A 19167-nucleotide genomic window follows, 5' to 3' on the forward strand; every position below is an offset into this window, starting at 1 on the left:
TTCATGTTGTTTCTTTTTAAGGGTAATAACAACGCCACTAATTCATTCCTTTTTTTTTTACAAATTACACTAGTATATGCTTATTCTTGCATATTATAAAAAGCGTAATCCTGGGTAAATCGTGTTCAAATTTTGTCGTTACTTGTTTATAACTTTCTGTTTCTTCTTAAAGGGTAATACGAATTCATTCTTCCATAGTAAACATCTTTTTTTAATTGTTTTTAATTTTTATCTCATTTTATTTCTTCTGTAAAGGTAATACCAATGCCACCAATTCCACTATGTTATGCTCATTCCTGCATATATAAAACCGCAATTTAGGTGTAAATTGTGTGCAAATTTTGTCATTATTTGTTTAGTTTTTAGTTGGTTATTTTCTTTTTCTTAAAAGATAATATCAAGGCCACTTATTCAGTCTTCCTTAGGAACTTAATTATTTCGATCTTGTCTTAGTTTTACAAAGTATGACAAATAATTATTTTGGTCTTGTCTTAGTTTGTTAGTTTTACAAAGTATGAAAATTAGTTACATAGTAATGAAAATTAATTTCACGATCCATCTAATAATATTGATTTCATATTGTCAATGTTGATATTTTTTACTATAAAATTGGTCGAACTTTACGAAATTTGACTTCGGACAAATTTTATATACATACTAACAAGAAACGAAGAAGGTAATATAAACAAGCAATAACTACAACCAAAGAATCCCGGCCCAGTCAACACAACACACACGTAAAACACCTGTTACGAAAAAAAGAACAACAGATGACACACATTGCATGAATGTACAGACGAAACATTTACCAAGAATAAATTGCGTGAGCGCCTGGTCTCTAGCCGTTTAGATTGACGCATAATATCGATCGGACGACGACGGTGAGAGGATGGAGCCTCACACCAGAACGGTCCCAGCGCATGCAATGGAATGAGCAGAAACGTTTCAGGGATCCCTCTCATCGTTTCTCCAGCTGCCCTTCATTTTGGGCCCCGTGGGGCCTTCCCCGACCAGCAGCTTGTTCACCAGCTGAGCCAGCCGCTCCTTCATGGCGCGCGGCAGGATCCTCGCCGCACGGTTGATCTCGCGGCCGATGTCATACTCCTCCCTCGGCCCCCACCCCCTCTCGAACCCGAGCCACGCCGGCTCGGCCACCTTCCCGGCACCCAGGTACTCCGCCGACACCAGCTCGCACCGCCCGCCGCCGGTGTCCATCCTGCTCCCCTTGGCGCAGTCGTTCCGTATCCCGACCCCCAGCTTCGAGTCGCCCTGCAGCACCAGCCCCTCCCTGGGGTAGAACGCGTGCCCGTTCCGCGACGCGTACGCCACCGGCCTGCCGTCGAGGTACTCCAGCTGCGACGCGTCCGCCCAGGCGCCCGTGCTGTGCTGCGAGAAGTACATCCGGAGCAGCTCGCCGGAGAAGTTGCTCACCCGCAGCGTCAGGTGCTCCCAGTCGCCGACGTGCTCGCCGATCATGCCGAGCGGGATGGTGAGGGGCCCGACTTTGGCCCGCGCCGGGCCGTTGAACGGGTAGAAGAAAAACAAGGCGAGGTCCGTCGCCGTCCCTCCCAGCATAGGCTTCGCCTGCACGTACGCCTTGGCGCCGGCGAGGTCGCCTTTCTTCACCCGCTCCTTCTGGCCGTTGTCCACCGGCAGGTCGAGCCAGTAGGCGTCGTCGTTGCCGCCGCCTTGCGGGAGGCTCGACCCGTCGGCGGCCACGGGCGTCGGCGTCGGGTTGTCCTTCTGGTACAGCAGCGCGCCGTTCTCGAAGAACCACGTCACCGACGAAGGGAGATACGGGTCGTTGGGGTGGAGGTACACATGCGGCGAGTAGGCCGCGAGAACGGCGTTCACCTGAGCCAGGTCGGGCATGCATGACGTGTAAGCCGCGCTGTTGTTCCTGAGACACGCCAAGGCTGAGACGCTCGCTGGCGTGGCGTTGCTCCGTGCAAGGAACGTACCGGTGTGCACGCCCCGGGCGTCGATGCCGCGAACCGCCGGCCTCAGGCCGGTGGCACTGAAGCCGTCCTTGTCGCTGCTCCACACCGACTCCTCGGCCTCGCACGCATCGGTGAGGTCGGCGCGGACGCACATGACCTCGCCGGGCTGCGGCTTATCCTTGGTAGCCGTGACCGCCACGCCGACGGCCTTGTAGCCGTTGGGTGGCGTCGGGAGCCAGAAGAAGCCCGCGCCGTCCTGGCCGCTGGACCAGACAAGAGCGTAGTCAAGCGGCGGAGCAAGGAGCGCCCCCGTGCCGGAAGCGTCCCGGGCGACAAGGACGTGGCCGAAGAGCGGCCGGTTGTTGGGCTGCGCGTAATGGCCGAGCGCGTGGAATCCGGCGGGGAAAGGCGCCGGCTTGAAGAAGGTGGCGCCGAGGCCGTCTTGGCCGCCCTGCGTGGTGGACCAGACCTTGGCGAACGTGGTGACCTGGCGCACCTCGATGCCTCCGAGGTCGATGCTGCCCTTTGCGAATCCTCCGTCTGAAACTGGAACAGCAATGCATGCCAGCGGTCAACCAAAATGTTTCAGAGTTGACAAGACAAAGCTAATGAAAGTTCGAGCTAGTTAAACACAATAGCTATATGTAATGTAAGTGCAAGAACTCAACACGTGCCAGGATTTTCTAGCCGATTTATATGACTAGCTACATAAGTGTAAGAACTACTGAATTATGCTAAGCTCTTATGACATGCATCTAAACAAACTGTTGAGATGATCGGCATCATTGTGTCCGGCACACAAATTTGCAAGTCGTAACCAAATAGGGAAAACAAAAAATTGTACACAAATATTATTCTGAATACTTTTAATATTATATCTTTTTGCTCCGTTTGTAAGCTGTAATACTTTTATGGCTTTGTGATACTTTAAGACTTTTTAATAAGATGACTACATGCATCGTTCAGGCCGGGGCAAGCCTTCTTTTTCAAAAAAAGAAATTATTCTAAATGAAGACAAAGCATAACGTCCAAAACATGTTGATGTGATCGATGGGTCTGGAATATGCTCCTGGTTTGGGCGTATTATCCATATTCTCGCCAACTCGATCACGTACTCTATCTACAATGGAGAATTTCTTCCCATGTCGTAATGAGTTCACATTAATATAGAGCAATTTTGTTCCCTTGGTAATTCAGCCAAAGCTAGCATCCTCGACATGCCTAAATTAAGCCGCGCCTCTTAATTATTTCATGAGAAGAAGAGCAAAAACACATGGCATGGACATGCAAACGTACCGGACGAGGGCCACGACGGCTTCACCGCAGGAAGATCAAAATCCCTCTCCACGGGCAGCGCCGCCGTGCTCATGGGCACACAGCCGAACCACGACCTGCCCCTCTGCATTGCCGGCCACGGATCGACGACAGCAACGGCGGGAGAGGATCGAGAAACCTAGGCCGAGCGAGGCTTGCTTGCTCGAGGCGTGCACGGTTCGTCGTCTGATCTCGATCCCTGGCTCGATCGAGTCACCTGCACGCAGCTGGAGAGGAAGCGAATGCCAATGGTGTGGCTCTATATGGGTGGCACTTGGCGGGGAGTCCGCCTACCTGTCCCTTTCGGCGCCGGCTTGGCAAGGATCGCTGTTCGCTGGTTTATTGGCTACGTACTTGTGCTACCCCTTTCAAGAAACTATACATAGACACAGTGGCTGGCCTGTGGTCTGTGGTTACTTGCAAGTAAGCGCGGTGCTTTTATTGCCGATGACTTCACTTCTTGTAGCCCGGCCTGGCTTTCGCTCTAGCCTTTCTTTGCTTTGCTGGCCTTAAGTAAGTACGGCTTGGCTTGACGGCTCTTCCACCCCCGGGAGAACACAAGTCTGGTCCGGTCTCATCCATTATCCATCTCATCATCTGTATCACGACACCAACCTCACTTTCCATGCGTACCTACAAGGTGCGTTGTTTAGTGTTTCGTGCCCGTCTGGACTACGTGTGTTAGTTGGAGACCAGCCAGCGTAGAAGGGATCGTTGGACGTTGAGAGACTATAAAACGTGCGGCAAAAGGCCACCATCCGCCGCTAGGTACGGGATATGAGCTGCATTGTACTAGTACTCCCTCCGTCTCAAAATTCTTGTCTTACATTTGTCTAGATACGAATGTATCTAAAATATGACTTGATACATATGTATTTAGACAAATCTAATACAAGAATTTTGGGACGGAGGGAGTAGTAAGTACTCCCTAATTGTTATAGACTTGTAGAACAGGTCGAGTCAGCCGTGGACAAAAACACATGCATCATGCGCATAGTGGTTAGCATGATGACAAGAAGGCGGCCGGGGCTTCGTCGAGGGATGGTTTGCAATAAGAAAGACGCTCATGCTCTGCGTGCTGGTTTGTTTAGTTGGTTCACACACCAATCACGCGGGGCAGCTGACCAATTATCAGCTGGGAGACGGTGAAGCGCAGGTTGGATATTCGTTCGGGGATGATGATGTGGGTTGCAAGAACGAGCCTTGCCTTCCAATCGGACTGTGCAAGCGTTCACATTCATGGGGCCACTTGCAGTTTATTTTGTAGTACAGTAATGATGAGGACATTAATACCATTGTTACACCCACAGACCCCACTGCTACATATACTGTACCAATTACTAGAGCTCGTGCACGCCAATTAAATTATCAGGTACTTTCGTTTCTTGGTAATAATTCTAACGTTCATGAGAATATTGTTGGGGAACGTTGCAGAAAATTAAAAATTTTCCTACGGTTTCACCAAGATCCATCTATGAGTTCATCTAAGCAACGAGTCATGGGAGATGCATCTACATACCACTTTATAGATCGCGAGCGGAAGCGTTCAAAAGAACGGGGTTGAAGTAGTCGTTCTCGTCGTGATCCTATCACCGGAGATCCTAGCGCCGAACGGACGGCACCTCCGCGTTCAACACACGTACGGAGCGGATGACGTCTCCTCCTTCTTGATCCAGCAAGGGGGAAGGAGAGGTTGATGATGATGGCTCCAGCAGCAGCACAACGGCGTGGTGGTGGTGGAGCAGCAACACTCCGGCAGGGCTTCGCCAAGCACGTGACGGAGGAGGAAGAGGTGTAGCAGGGGGAGGGGGCGCCAGGACTTCAGGGTGCGGCTGCCCCCCTCCCCCTCCCTTTATATAGGCCCCCGGGGGGGCGCCGGCCCTGGGAGATCCAATCTCCCAAGGGGGCGGCGGCCAAGGGGGGTGGAGTGCCCCCCAAGGCAAGTGGGGCGCCCCCCCCCCACCCTAGGGTTTCAACCCTAGGCGCAGGGGGTGGGCCAAGGGGGGCGCACCAACCCACTATGGGCTGGTTCCCCTCCCCACTTCAGCCCTTGGGGCCCTCCGGGATGGGTGGCCCCGCCCGGTGGACCCCTGGGACCCTTCCGGTGGTCCCGGTACAATACCGAGCGACCCCGAAACTTTCCCGATGGCCGAAATACCACTTCCTATATATAATTCTTTACCTCCGGACCATTCCGGAACTCCTTGTGACGTCCGGGATCTCATCCGGGACTCCGAACAACATTCGGTATGCTGCATACTCATATTCATACAACCCTAGCGTCACCGAACCTTAAGTGTGTAGACCCTACGGGTTCGGGAGACACATAGACATGACCGAGACGGCTCTCGGGCAATAACCAACAGCGGGATCTGGATACCCATGTTGGCTCCCACATGCTCCTCGATGATCTCATCGGATGAACCACGATGTCGAGGATTCCAACAACCCCGTATACAATTCCCTTTGTCAATCGGTACGTTACATGCCCGAGACTCGATCGTCGGTATCCCAATACCTCGTTCAGTCTCGTTACCGGCAAGTCACTTTACTCGTACCGTAATGCATGATCCCGTGACCAAACACTTGGTCACTTTGAGCTCATTATGATGATGCATTACCGAGTGGGCCCAGAGATACCTCTCTGTCATACGGAGTGACAAATCCCAGTCTCGATCCGTGTCAACCCAACAAACACTTTTGGAGATACCTGTAGTACACCTTTATAGTCACCCAGTTACGTTGTGACGTTTGGTACACCCAAGGCACTCTTATGGTATCCGGGAGTTACACGATCTCATGGTCTAAGGAAGAGATACTTGACATTGAAAAAGCTCTAGCAAAACGAACTACACGATCTTGTGCTATGCTTAGGATTGGGTCTTGTCCATCACATCATTCTCCTAATGATGTGATCCCGTTGTCAATGACATCTAATGTCCGTAGTCAGGAAACCATGACTATCTGTTGACCAACGAGCTAGCCAACTAGAGGCTCACTAGGGACATGTTATGGTCTATGTATTCACACGTGTATTACGATTTCCGGATAATACAGTTATAGCATGAATAAAAGACAATTATCATGAACAAGGAAATATAATAATAACCCTTTTATTATTGCCTCTAGGGCATATTTCCAACAAATATGATGCTGTCTAAATTGGATATATTTGTTTTGCTTACAAATGAAGGGCCTAGCTTGGAGAAGGATGGACATTGGAGCACGAACAAGCATGGAGATGATGGCATGCGCAAGGGGAACAAGAACGGAGTTACAAGTGATGATTTCAGGACTTTGAAGCCACCATAATGGGTGCATGAAGCCTTGGATGAAATATACAAGATGCCACTTCATAAATTTCGTCCCGAGGCTATTCTAGATGCCGCGCCACCTTATTATTGGGCTAGGCCCATGTAATTTCAAAATACATAAGTATAGGCTATTGTTAGAGTCCGTATGTGTGGGGAAACAAGAGATAGGGTTGATTTCGGACCCCTCCACCAAGGGCCACAAAATTTCCCCCTCTTCCTCCATATATACAGCCCTTATGGCACCGTTTAGACTTTGGGGTTTTGTTTAGACTAAAGTTCGTCATAGCTGCAACTTTGCGTACTTCGTTTGTGTTCAACGACCAGACAAAGGCGTCACAGAACCCCACCTTGATCAATAAAACTTTCCTCTTATATTCGCAATATCCAGATTGCAATCTTAGTTTCTTGCTTGTTCTTCATTTGCCTGCAGGAAACAGACCTTCATGGTCAGGTTGATCGTGCTCCGGCGTGGTCAATAACCTCTCGGAGTTGGTTTAGCGATTGCTAAGGCGCGACGTCCTCGCACGTTCGTAGTCGGATCGTCAAAGCCGACTTCCTCCAAAACGAAAGCCACCATCTCATCGAAAGACGGGACACCTTTGCCTGCCCGGACCAATTTTTTCGACAAATTTTTTTTGACTGCCCGGACCCAAAACCTGAAAACGGATCAAAAAAATTTCTATAACGACGACTGTCTCAATACGCTTAGAAACACCTAAAAATAGGATAGCCAGAATTTTTTTGTCAAGTGCGTTTTCGGAAAATTTTGGGCCTAAACGGAGGGTGGTTTCCGGACCTTTTTTTTCGAAACCTACCCAGGCAAGGAAACACGAATCGGATATTAGATGGATCTCGAAAACAAACCTAATATGCAAGGAACTCAGATTGGTGGTGGATATATGGTGGTGGTATATGGCAGCGGTGGTGGTAGCGGTGGTAGTATATGGATATGGATCGGTGGTGGTATATGGATACGGATTGGTGGTGGTATATGGATACGGATTCGGAGCGGTGGTGATAGGTGGCAGGGGCGATGATGATGGTGCAGTGGCGGCATGACAACTTATGACCAGAACTCGAAACTCTAAAAGACTAGACGCTAAGACCAGCAACTAGACCCGACGATGCAACCGCAAATTCAACAAAGCAAAACCCTAATTATGCAAAGGCTCAGATTGGTTCAGATATGATGAACTAACCCTGATTTTTTTGTGGCTTTTTCGTGAACTGTAGGTATGAAGAACAGACTTGATCTAAGCTATGAAAAGCTGTAAAATCTCATCGAGCAACCTGGAAATCTGATACCACTTGATAGAGGCAAAGGTGTCCCGTCTTTCGATGAGATGGTGGCTTTCGTTTTGGAGGAAGTCAGAAGACTTTGACGATCCGACTACGAACGTGTGAGGACGTCGCGCCTTAGCAATCACTAAACCAACTCCAAGAGGTTATTGACCATGCCGGAGCACGATCAACCTGACCACGAAGGTCTGTTTCCTGCAGGCAAACGAAAAACAAGCAAGAAACTAAGATTGCAATCTGGATATTACGAATATAAGATGAAAGCTTTATTGATCAAGGTGGGGTTCTGTGACGCCTTTGTCTGGTCGTTGAACACAAACGAAGTACGCAAAGTTGCAGCTATGACGAACTTTAGTCTAAACAAAACCCCAAAGTCTAAACGGTGCCCTAAGGGCTGTATATATGGAGAAAGAGGGGGAAATTTCATGGCCCTTGGTGGAGGGGTCCGAAATCAACCCTATCTCTTGTTTCCCCACACATACGGACTCTAAAAATAGCTTATACTTATGTATTTCAAAATTACATGGGCCTGGCCCAATAATAAGGTGACGCAGCACCTAGAATAGTCTCGGGACGAAATTTATGAAGTGGCATCTTGTATATTTCGTCCAAGGCTTTATGCACCCATTATGGTGGCTTCAAAGTCCTGAAATCATCACTTGTTACTCCGTTCTTGTTCCCCTTGCGCATGCCATCATCTCCATGCTTGTTCGTGCTCCAATGTCCGTCCTTCTCCAAGCTAGGTCCTTCATTTGTAAGCAAAACAAATGTATCCAATTTAGGCAGCATCATATTCTCATAAACATTAGAATCATTACCAAGAAACGAAAGTACCTGATAATTTAATTGGCGTGCGCGAGCTCTAATAATTGGTCCAGTATATGTAGCATTAGGGGCTGTGGGTATAACAATGGTATTGATGTCCTCATCAAGTAATTCCTAGGTGAAGAAAAAAGTAGCCAACAACTCGCGAGAATATGCGACTGGAACATCCATTTCCGACTTCCGTCTGGCAACAGACCTGGCATTGATTTCAATGGATGAACTGTTCGTGTGCTCCTGTCGGGACGGGCGAGGAAGCATTCCACGCACAATAATGAAAATTATGAGTGACACAGGAGGATAGAGTGGTGGCGGGCAAAACCTAGCGTGTTGTATATGAAACAAAAAGTATGCCAGAATTTTAAGACCTGCTCGAACAACACAGAAAAGTCTGGATGGGAATGGGCCGGGTCGGCCCGCCGGGTCGCTGACCCGGCCAGAAAAATCGATTCCAATGGGCCGTGTGGATTGGCCTCGAATTATAGTTGGGTCAGTGGAGCCGGCACCGACTGACCCAATGGGTCAGCAGGGTCGACCCACCACCGAGGCGTGAGTTAGAGCATCTCCAGCCGCGCCCCCAACAAGGCCCCCCATGCGATTTTTCGCCCCCCGGCGCCAAAAAATCGGCCCAGTCACGCCCCCAGGGGCCCATTTTTCGCCGGCTCGGGCCGAAATTGGCGCCGGCAGACCCAACCCAAACCCGATGCGCTGGGGAGCGCTCGGGAGCGTCGGGCGAATAATTTTTGGCGCGAAAGCACCGTGGGCCAGCCGCGTCAGCGACTCGACTCTCTTCTCATCGCTTCGTCGTCCTCATCGCCTCGTTTCCCGCGGCGAATCAATGCCAAAGCTGCGCGCGCTGCCGCGCCGGTCAGCCTCCATTGATGCCTTACTGGCGGCGCAGTGAAGGCCGGGTGACGCGCGTCCCCTCGCCCGCCACGCGTAACGCGCTGGCGAAGCCTACTGCGCGGCGCCTCCGCCTATATAAGGCGAGAACCAGCGCGCCCGAGACACGCACACACACTACACCACCGACGCGCCCACTTCTCCCCCTTCCTACTCTCGCTGTCTCCAGCTCAGAAGGATGGCCGAGCGCTTCCCAGGCGACGGCGTGGCGGCGAATGGCTTCAGGCGCCGCCATCTGCACGAGGACGAGGCTCGCCTCCTCTTCGATGCCGAGTACCCGGCCCCGCCGGACATGCGGGTGCCTGGGGCGTGGAGGATCAGCGCGGCGGCGTGCCGGTGCCACCACCACCCACCGGGGCGGCGCGGCGTGCGGAGATCGCACGCATCCGCGTGTCCCTGCCGCGGGCGGCGAGGGAAGGCCCGCGGTACACCCCCGACAGCCCGCTCTGGGAGCCCTATTTCCGCCGCCGACACGCCGAGCAACTCGAGGCGACGAACGGCGTCGTGCCCTCCGGCAGGCTCAACTCCGAGGGCCGGCGCCGGTGGTGGGGCGTACCCGGCCGCACGTTGAAGGCCGTCCTCGAGTACATCGAGGGTGGCAACACGCCGCGCCTCGAGTACCCCGCTCCCCCGACCTTCTCATGCCGCCGTGGGAACTCCTGGACGCCGAGGCGTATGGAGCGGCCCGGCGCGTCGTCCGGCCGCTCGTCGGGCTCCCCCTGCCTCCGCCCCGTTAAGCCCGAGCCCCAGGACACGCCGGTCAGCGCGCGCACCCGCAGCTCCGGCGTCCGCATCGGCGACTCCACCCCCCCATCCGGCCGCTTCGTCCTCGTCGAGCCCAAGCCGGAGCCCGGCCTCCCCACGGAGTACGAGGAGATAGCCCGGTGCGGCTTCTCCGACGAGGATGCCATGCAGTGGGCGCGGGACGACTACCTCCGTGATGAGATGGTCTGGCAGCGCCGGGCCCTAAAGGAGACCGAAGCCCGCAAGCGCGGGCGCGAGGATGAGCACGGCGTCGTGATCCTCGACAGCGACGACGACGAGGACGTCCCCGGACCGTCAAACCCGCCGCGCCAACCGAGGGAGGGATGCAGCAGGGACGGCGGCGGCGACTACATGCGATTCTACAGCCTCCTCGGCATGTAGAACTGCGAGGGCGGGCGGCGGGCGGCGGGGAGCGGCGAGGCAGACGGCGAGGAGCGGCGAGTGGCGGCCCCTAGTAGTTTTTTTTGTAAAATATATTTAATTTTGAACGAACTCGCCGAAGTTTGCAATGAATTTGCGCCGTGTTTGTGCCGTGTTTAAATTTTTCAAAATAACATGGGCGCCGCGACGGGGGGCATCACGCCCCAGCGCGCGGGTTAGCGCCGGTGCGCCCCCAGGGGGCGATTTTTAGCCCCTCCTGGAGGGCCAACGGCTGGAGATGCTCTTAACAGCTACTCTCTCCGTCCCATGACGTAAAAGATGTTTTTTGACACTACATTAGTGTCAAAAAAACATCTTACATTATGGGACGGAGGGAGTATTAGCATGCATGCGTTTTGTTGTAGCGGAGTCGTTAGTTCGTTAGTGCCCGTGGGCGTAGTTAGCTAAATTCCTTTGAACGTGTAACGTGCATGCATGTAGGATCTGCTGGCAAGCCCGCGTCGTGTGCGCAGACATGGCCGCCGGACGGATCACAGCGCGCGCAGCAGGCGCGTGTGGGTGCGGGCTTGCGTATGCATGCACCCGTATCTGCAATATATCTGATTACCTTTTTATTTGAGTAATTTTTTTTCTGATTACCTGCGATACTAAATAACAACTAGAATTTGGTCCGACCCGCGATACCCATCGGGCCAGCAAGGCCACTGGCATTTTAAAAATGGGCCGACCCGTGGCCTCATAAATTGGCCTCCCATCCTGACAGAAAAGCGCAAGCAAGAGTGTTGCATTGATACTGGTAATACTGAAAACTTTAAAATTTTGGACAAGCATTCCTAGGGGAGGAAAAGCTTTTTGGTTAAGATACCGAAGTGTAGGTCACTTCAAATCTCTTTTTCTGTATGCAAAGAAACCTCAAGCGAGAAGATGGGTAACTTTGACTATGGAAACAAGGACGAAAATTAGCCACTACTTCTCCAAATTATATACATATATGGTATGAACTTGCGTTCACTTCCGATGAACCTCCAACAGTTTCGACCAGAATAAAACACCTGTGCTGCTCGTACTGACCTCCGTTCTCAGGAGACGGGTTCTGCTGCTGTAATAAGATGAAATCAGATACTTCATCCTCATGTCTCATACCTCAACTATAAATGTGTTTCCTGCCAGTGCTCAAATGGAAGTTCTGCAGAGAGAAATTGCAAATTTTATTCCCAATGAAATAAGCAATGCAGTATTTTCTATAACGATTTCACATCAAGTGTTTGTGGTAAAAATTCTTACCACGGCCTACAAAAGAATGGACCGTTTGTGATCCTCAAGTAAAATTGGCACCCCCATATTCAAGCAACTCCTCGCTCGAGTTGACCATGTACCCATGTAAATAGGAGATAAGCTATCCATGTACTACTAACTATGGAGCTTAACAAATGATTCAACAAGTGGATTTACAAGCTCAGGTGCTTCATCCTGCAAGGACAAATACAAACAAGTGAGACAGACGTTACTTGATGCATACAGATTGTTACTAAAATGCTAGGTAGATTACAGTACAAACATATTCGACTAAACCCAGCTGCCGATAGAGCACCTGAGGGCAGTGTCCAACGTTCGGGAGGACAACAAAATCTTCGACAGCATCAAAAGACCCGTAGGCTCTTCCAAGTTCCACAGGCTCCCATGGGTCCTTCTCTCCCCAAGCTACCAAAACTGGACACTGCACAATCCAAAACAAAACCTTATATTACTGACAAAATCGAAAGAAACGGTCAATCACACAACTGGGGAATCCTAACCTTCACCATTGGAAGTAAGTCTTCAGGTAGAGGACCTCCAGAATAACAGATGAACTCAAGGAATACATCCACAGCACCGGGATCAAGCCCTGGCTGCAAGATCATCTGAACTAATTCATCTGTAACAGCGGATGTGTCATGGTAACACTGCAATTACAGCAGAATTAGAAAAGGCAAAGGTTGAGAAAATAAGTTCCAATTTAAGTGAAAATATCCAAGCAAATTTTAAATAAGTAAAACAGAAAAGGTTGAGAAAATAAGTTCCAATGTAAGCGAAAAAAATATCCAAGCAAACCTTAAATAAGTAAAACAGAAAACTAGATTCTGTACTTCAGAGACAATTAAACAAAAGCATCTCTATGGTTCATGAAAAAAGTCCGATACAGTTTTCTTGTATTAGCATGAAGCTGTTTCAGTTGCAGCTTCTGGGAGGGAAATCCTATTAGCGTGCAATTAAGCCAAATGAAATTGTCCTCTAGAATGCAAGGTATACAACACATGCTTGTTGTAACATGCATGCATATTATATCCGTTCCCTGTCAGATTCAAAATAATGTGCCATCCGGCATCACTCTTCTAAACTGAATGACAAACATTAACGTGATACAAATTATCTTATATAAACTTTCTTCATAAGAGAAAAATAAATAAATAAGCTGCACTGCCACTTCAATGGGGCAAACATACATATTGCTGGGAAGAATACACTTTGCCACTCTTCTTATGGAAAATGAATGAGTTGTAACTTATGAAATTTTCTCTCAGATGGAGAAAGGCAAGCTTATAGGCATAATTTTGGTTTAGGGCTTAAGCTTATAGTAGCTTTTAGTTTCAGGTCAAGCTTATAGGCCTTAGCTCCAATACTAGTAATGTTTATGGCACATCTAATTGTATTTACAGAAGGATTTGTTTCTCCTCATATGATTCGGTTGGAGCAATCCAGATCTTTTGCTTTTACCTATTCAAGATGTTCATCGTCTGAATATTATGTGGCATAGATATTTTATATGCCACAAATATTTTTACATAATTTGTAGCATTTTTATAAAGATGGTAGGTTAAAATAATTACCTGACACAGAATATTTTTCACGGATTCTGGTGTTGCAACAGCATTAAAGAAGAGCTTCCCAATTACAGTGTTCCTGACAACCAGAAAAGGCATTATACCGAATAACCAGTGAGCACCAATATAACGAGGAAGCATAAAATGTGAGTTACCTTAGGAGATTTTGAAATGATCTTATGAAAGGCCTTCCAAACCATGGCTGTTTGTTGATATGAAGCATCCTTAGTGAAATATCCAACAAAACAATACCTTTGCATGTTTGGGGTTCCATAACAGCTGCCTGCAGACCAACAAGCCCTGCAGAATAATGAAACAACTGCAAGGGTTCAGAAAGATGTTTCTGCTAAAACAAACTGTCTCCAGTTCATATACAAATAAATAAACTCAAGATTGTTGATCAAGCTAATTTTAACCAACGTCATTCATTTACTCATCATGGTAATAATTAAAAATATGAACACTTCTAATTTCTGAGCTAGGATATTTCTATAAATTCATTGGCTACATAAAAATAGAATGTTCCACTGCTCTGCTTGAACATCCAACATACCTCCGATTGAATTGCATATGAAGAAAGCATCACTCTTGACAACTTCAGCACAAAATGTATTCAACTGTTCTCCCCAAGTCTCAAAAGTATAAAAGCTCTCTTCAAACTCGCGTGGATTAGGTTTATCAGAGTAGCCATAGCCAATTAGATCAATTGCATAAACTCTACTTGCCATGGCAAGAACAGGAATATTTTTCCGCCAATGGTCACTGAGAAAAGAAGAGAAATAAGTACAGGATTCCTAAAGAAAGGGAAGACAGCTAACTTACAAGGGGGAGGAAACATTAAGATTCTAACAAAAGAAAAAGAAACCCAGTCTAACAGGGGAGGGATCTCATGGAATTTAATCAAGGTACAGTCCACCCCTGTCAGGTGAGATACCAGAAATTCCCTCATGACTGGAGTTGAACCTTGGTCAGCAGGAATGCACCACTGTGACCCTACCACTAGCCCAGTTCTAAAGATTCTAATAGAAGAACTAATATACTCTGGCAGACTCACATCCACTGTGCCATTTCTTCCATGACTATATATGCTATGTGCACCTTTAAAGTTCATATCACCATCGTACAACATGCTGAGAAATCATCCAGACAGTTCCTATGGTATGGTAAAGTTATTCACAAAATAGGTAAACGCATTGCTAGCTGAAAAGATATATGCAGACATAAAGAACAAGGGGACTTGGTGTTCTAGGCTCAAAACACCACCCTCCTTATGGAAAACCTCCACAAATTTTATAACCATGAGAACATCCCATGGATTAATCTGCTATGGAATGCCTACAATTCTGAAAATACAGTCCCCCATGCAGCTGCACCCAAGGGATCATTTTGGTGGAGATACTGTTTGGGATTAAATGATCTGTTTAGACGGCTTACATCTTGTACTGCTAGTGATGGAAAACTTACGATGTTATGGAAATATGTATGAAATGACAATATTACGCAAAGCAAATATCCAGAACTGCACTCATTTGCAAAGGATGACAACATCTCTATGTTTCAGGCAAGTAATGCAGCACAGAATAACTTCTATGATTTATTCCAATTTCCACTATCTATTAGGCACATCAGCAACTGCATCACCTGAGAGACAGTATTGTCCATATGGATAGCACTCATGAAAAAGATAGTTGGAAATTCCTATGGGGAGATGAATCACTATGCACCAGAAGAATATATAAAGCCCTAATTGGTACTTGTGGCATACCATTGCCTATCAAATGAATCTGCAGAACTTGCTGCTTCTCAAAAACAGTGTCAACACTACAGATCTCCTCAGGAAACACTTTCACATTGAATCTAATATATGTGTTCTCTGTGATGAATGCCCTGTTGAAGATCTACTTCACTTATTTTTGGATGTTCATTCAGCCAAGGTTTCTGGTGGGGTATTGGCATCAAATGGGAAACTGATACTCCCTCTGTAAACAAATATAAGAGCGTTTAGATCACTAAAAATAGTGATCTATATGCTCTTATATTTCATCTTCAATATAAATAGCACATATGCTGATTATTATCTTGTGGAAACAGTGGGCATCCAGAAATTGCACTGGTAAACATACTTTATTCACATATGCTGATCATTTTTAGTGGTTAGCCTTAAGTTCAAAATTTGAAACAACTATAGTTCGCAAAAACTTGCCATGTTACTTAATGTTCTGTCCATGTAACCTTGTTTCTGATTATACCTACCTGCCCGGCTTGATTTAGTTTTTGTCTTGTAGATTAACTCACCCTATGAGTTTGTTCAATCAACTTACTAAAATGTCGAGTAGGTACTATTTTTTGTCACCATGCATCAGTAGAATAACTCCGCCTATGTTGTTTCAAACATAGCCGGTCCCAATCCCGGGTAAAGGAGGAGGGTTGTGATAGGCTTGGCGAGCCAATGTAGAAACTCAGCCACTCTTATGGAGATGAAACCCAAAAGATTTTCGTTGGGGCGTAACCCTCTCAGCGACGCGCCACGTCGGAACCCGGGTGTGGTGTCAAATGGGCAAGGGCCGGGCCGTCAACGGAAGCTTGCTATTCATGTGCCAGAGCCATGAGTTATGAGTTGGTTGCGAGATCTTATGGGTTTCACCCAGGGCCGGCCCTGAGGGGGGGCAGAGGGGGCGACCGCCCCGGGCCCCCACATTCCAGGCCCCCCCCCCCCCCGCTACGCAGCAGCCAGGCTAGCCCATGGCTCAATGGAAAAATAAGCTGGTCCATGGCCCAGGGGAAGAGGCAGGGCTGGGACGTATTGTGTACGCACGTAGCCAAAATTCACGCAATCATCGGCCATTTTTTTCCTTCTGAAAAGATCGTAACCACATGTCGTTCCTTCTTTCCTTCTTTTCACGACCGAGTCGCGATGCCGACGAACCCTAAATCTCTATTCATCTTTTCCCCTGGGGCCTGATCGTGAGATGCAAATCAACCGGTTGGTCTCAGCGCTGGACGCAGCCACATAGGGAATCACACTAGCGCACGCACCATGAGCATCGCCGAGCGCCTCCGGTCTCCAGGCGCTGATTACGATCAGTGTGATTCCCTGGAGTGCAGATGCATACGCACACCTGAGCGCCTTCCACCTCCGGACATCAGTCTACGTCGTGGCATCATCATCGCCTGATCACCGTCGCCGATCCATAGGTCCGAGGTATGCCATAACCATATTATGTATTTTTTCATTGCTAATTAAGTAATTTCTCTTTGCATACATGATGTTTACCTTGCACCGTTCAATCTTATATGTAATATTTGTTTCTGCTATGTGTGTTACCATGCTATTTCGAAATTTGCGTCTTGTACTCTTGTAGCCAAAAAATGAGAAGGAAAAAACATGCAGATGACTTCGTAGAATCATAGATAGAAGGTACTGGCAATTCTTTTCAGCACTAATACTGGTCCGTAAATACCCAAATCATGAGTTGGTGATAATTGTTGTAGAGGAAGACGAACCAAACTATGAAAATTCTAAATCTGAACAAGACGAAAATGTTGGCATCAACACATGGAATAACAATTTATGTGGCTCTGATGTTTGTTTATAATATTTATGATTTTACATTAAGGGCCCCCCCGAGTTTTAGTTCCCGCCCCGGGCCCCCAAAATCTCAGGACCGGCCCTGGTTTCACCCCTAGCCTACCCCAACGTGTTTGGGACTAAAGGCTTTGTTGTTGTTGTTGTTGTTGCTGTTGTTGTAGGGAGTACAAATTTCTTTGAGATGATCATGCAAGCCAAGCAAAGATACTCTTATGAGCACTTCATGGAGATCATGATTATTGGATGTTGGAGCATATGGCTGCAGAGAAATGGAAAGATCTTTGAAAATCAACAACCATCCATTTCTTCATGCATAGGCTCAAGTCTCTTTTCATCTGTTGCGGAGCCAGGCCTAGCCTCCGAGGGGGCGTGCAATATTGGCTAGACAGCTTGTAAACAGCAGAACCCTTTTCCCCTGTTTTTTGTTCTTGCCATATGTACATACCCATTCATTTATAATATACAAAATGGCGCAGTAGGGGCCCTCACTACCGTTTTTCGCTAAAAAAACTAATATAGTATTGCCAGGAGCAATGCATATTGAGGTTTTATAATAAATGAAGCACTATATTTCCAAATAGGAAAGGTCAAATAGTTCCATTATTATTGCCAGGAGCAATGCATATTGAGGTTTCTGGTGGGATTTTCATTTCAAACTTTGTGGTAAGGTAGATGCATAGTGTGTCGTTGCCAAAAATAAAAATAAAAATTGTAGTAGACTTTTTAGTGATTGCTTACTGGTATAATTTTGCATCAGTACCACAGTAGCACATAAGTGGGTGGTAGCACTAAATAGGAGTACTTGTCAAAGAACAGTGCGCCAACCGGACACTTCAGGAAATTGGTATGGAAAGTGTAACAGCAGTTGATAAACTGCAACAATGCCATGAATCCATGATCACTGAAGAACTTTTGTTGCCTGCAAATAGTAAACTGCGAACAAGAGTGCGCGTTTACGATGCGCACCTGTTTGCCCCGAAACCATGAATTAGAACCAGTGCAGGGCCAGAAGTTCCGGCGTACTGATAGCGAATGTTGTAGCCCTTCCAATTCCATATGCTGTACACCAACGAACAAAGCAAAAAATCAACAATACCGTTATTTTTATTCACAAAGAAACAGGACGAAACAACAATGCAGAAATCGCAAGTAAAATACTCCCTCCGTTCCTAAATACTCACTCCGTCCGGAATTACTTGTCGCATAAATGGATGTATCTAGAACTAAAAATACATCAGATACATTCATTTCTATGACAAGTAATTCCGGACGGAGGGAGTATTTGTCTAAATGTCTTAATGGACTACCACGTACGGATGTATATAGACATATTTTAGAGTGTAGATTCACTCATTTTGCTCCGTATGTAGTCACTTGTTGAAATCTCTAAAAAGACAAATATATTTAGGAACAGAGGGAGTAGCTCACTAATTGGCGCCGACCTGGTACGCGGCTGGGGCAGGGGCTCCGACGGGGCAGACGGGCCCGGCGCGGCGGGAACGCCCTCCTCGGCTGGCTCGGCCTTGGAGGCCTGGGTCCGCAGCCGAGAGCGGGGCGAGTTTCCAGAGGACAGCCACGAACGCCTCGAGAACCGGGTAGAGGGGGCGTGGTAGGAGGCGGGCGCGACGGCAGTCGCGCTGCGGCGGCGCGCGGGCAGGGAGACCACGGGGAGGGGGCTGGGTGGGGCCGCGCACGCCATCTCGCCGCGCGCACGGCACGGTGCTGCTAGAGGCTGCCGAGGACACGAGAGGAAAGCGAGGCCGCGGGGGGGGGGGGGAAGGAGCTGGGAGAGAACCTTTTTTTTTAACGGAGCGTGTGGCGCGAGTCGTCCATGTCTGATGGGCGTTCCGCCGCGTGGGCGAAACGGGACGGCGGACGACGCAGTGGTTTTTGTGAGCCGCGCCGGTAGACTGGAGTCGACGAGTCTTTAGATCATCTCCATCCGTGCCTCCAACAAACCCCTCCAGAGCCTTTTTATA

At 48.3% G+C, this 19167-nt stretch overlaps 2 protein-coding genes across 4 annotated transcripts; both read right to left on the minus strand.

The window, feature by feature from the left end:
- Positions 1–677: 677 nt before the first annotated feature.
- LOC123044449 (uncharacterized) lies at positions 678–3721 on the minus strand. 2 transcript variants are annotated; one of them, XM_044467186.1, is made up of 3 exons: positions 3237–3721; positions 1962–2486; positions 678–1854 (listed from the first exon to the last, which is right to left on the minus strand). In XM_044467186.1, the coding sequence occupies exons 1-3, from the start codon at positions 3343–3345 to the stop codon at positions 1097–1099; spliced, it is 1392 nt and encodes a 463-aa protein (XP_044323121.1). In that variant the 5' UTR covers positions 3346–3721; the 3' UTR covers positions 678–1096. The 2 variants fall into 2 exon arrangements, with proteins under 2 accessions (XP_044323121.1, XP_044323120.1); XM_044467185.1 differs by having other exon boundaries at positions 678–2486.
- Positions 3722–11529: 7808 nt separating this feature from the next.
- LOC123044450 (pheophytinase, chloroplastic) lies at positions 11530–18967 on the minus strand. Of its 2 annotated transcripts, none has more exons than XM_044467187.1 (9): positions 18631–18967; positions 18155–18247; positions 14153–14361; positions 13755–13899; positions 13606–13678; positions 12535–12681; positions 12330–12455; positions 12023–12208; positions 11530–11924 (listed from the first exon to the last, which is right to left on the minus strand). In XM_044467187.1, exons 1-8 carry the CDS (start codon positions 18885–18887, stop codon positions 12149–12151), a joined length of 1110 nt encoding a protein of 369 aa, XP_044323122.1. In that variant the 5' UTR covers positions 18888–18967; the 3' UTR covers positions 11530–11924; positions 12023–12148. The 2 variants fall into 2 exon arrangements, with proteins under 2 accessions (XP_044323122.1, XP_044323123.1); XM_044467188.1 differs by having other exon boundaries at positions 18617–18966.
- Between the last annotated feature and the right edge of the window lie 200 nt (positions 18968–19167).

Source organism: Triticum aestivum, chromosome 2B (assembly GCF_018294505.1).
Source record: "Triticum aestivum cultivar Chinese Spring chromosome 2B, IWGSC CS RefSeq v2.1, whole genome shotgun sequence".
Taxonomy (NCBI): domain Eukaryota; kingdom Viridiplantae; phylum Streptophyta; class Magnoliopsida; order Poales; family Poaceae; genus Triticum; species Triticum aestivum.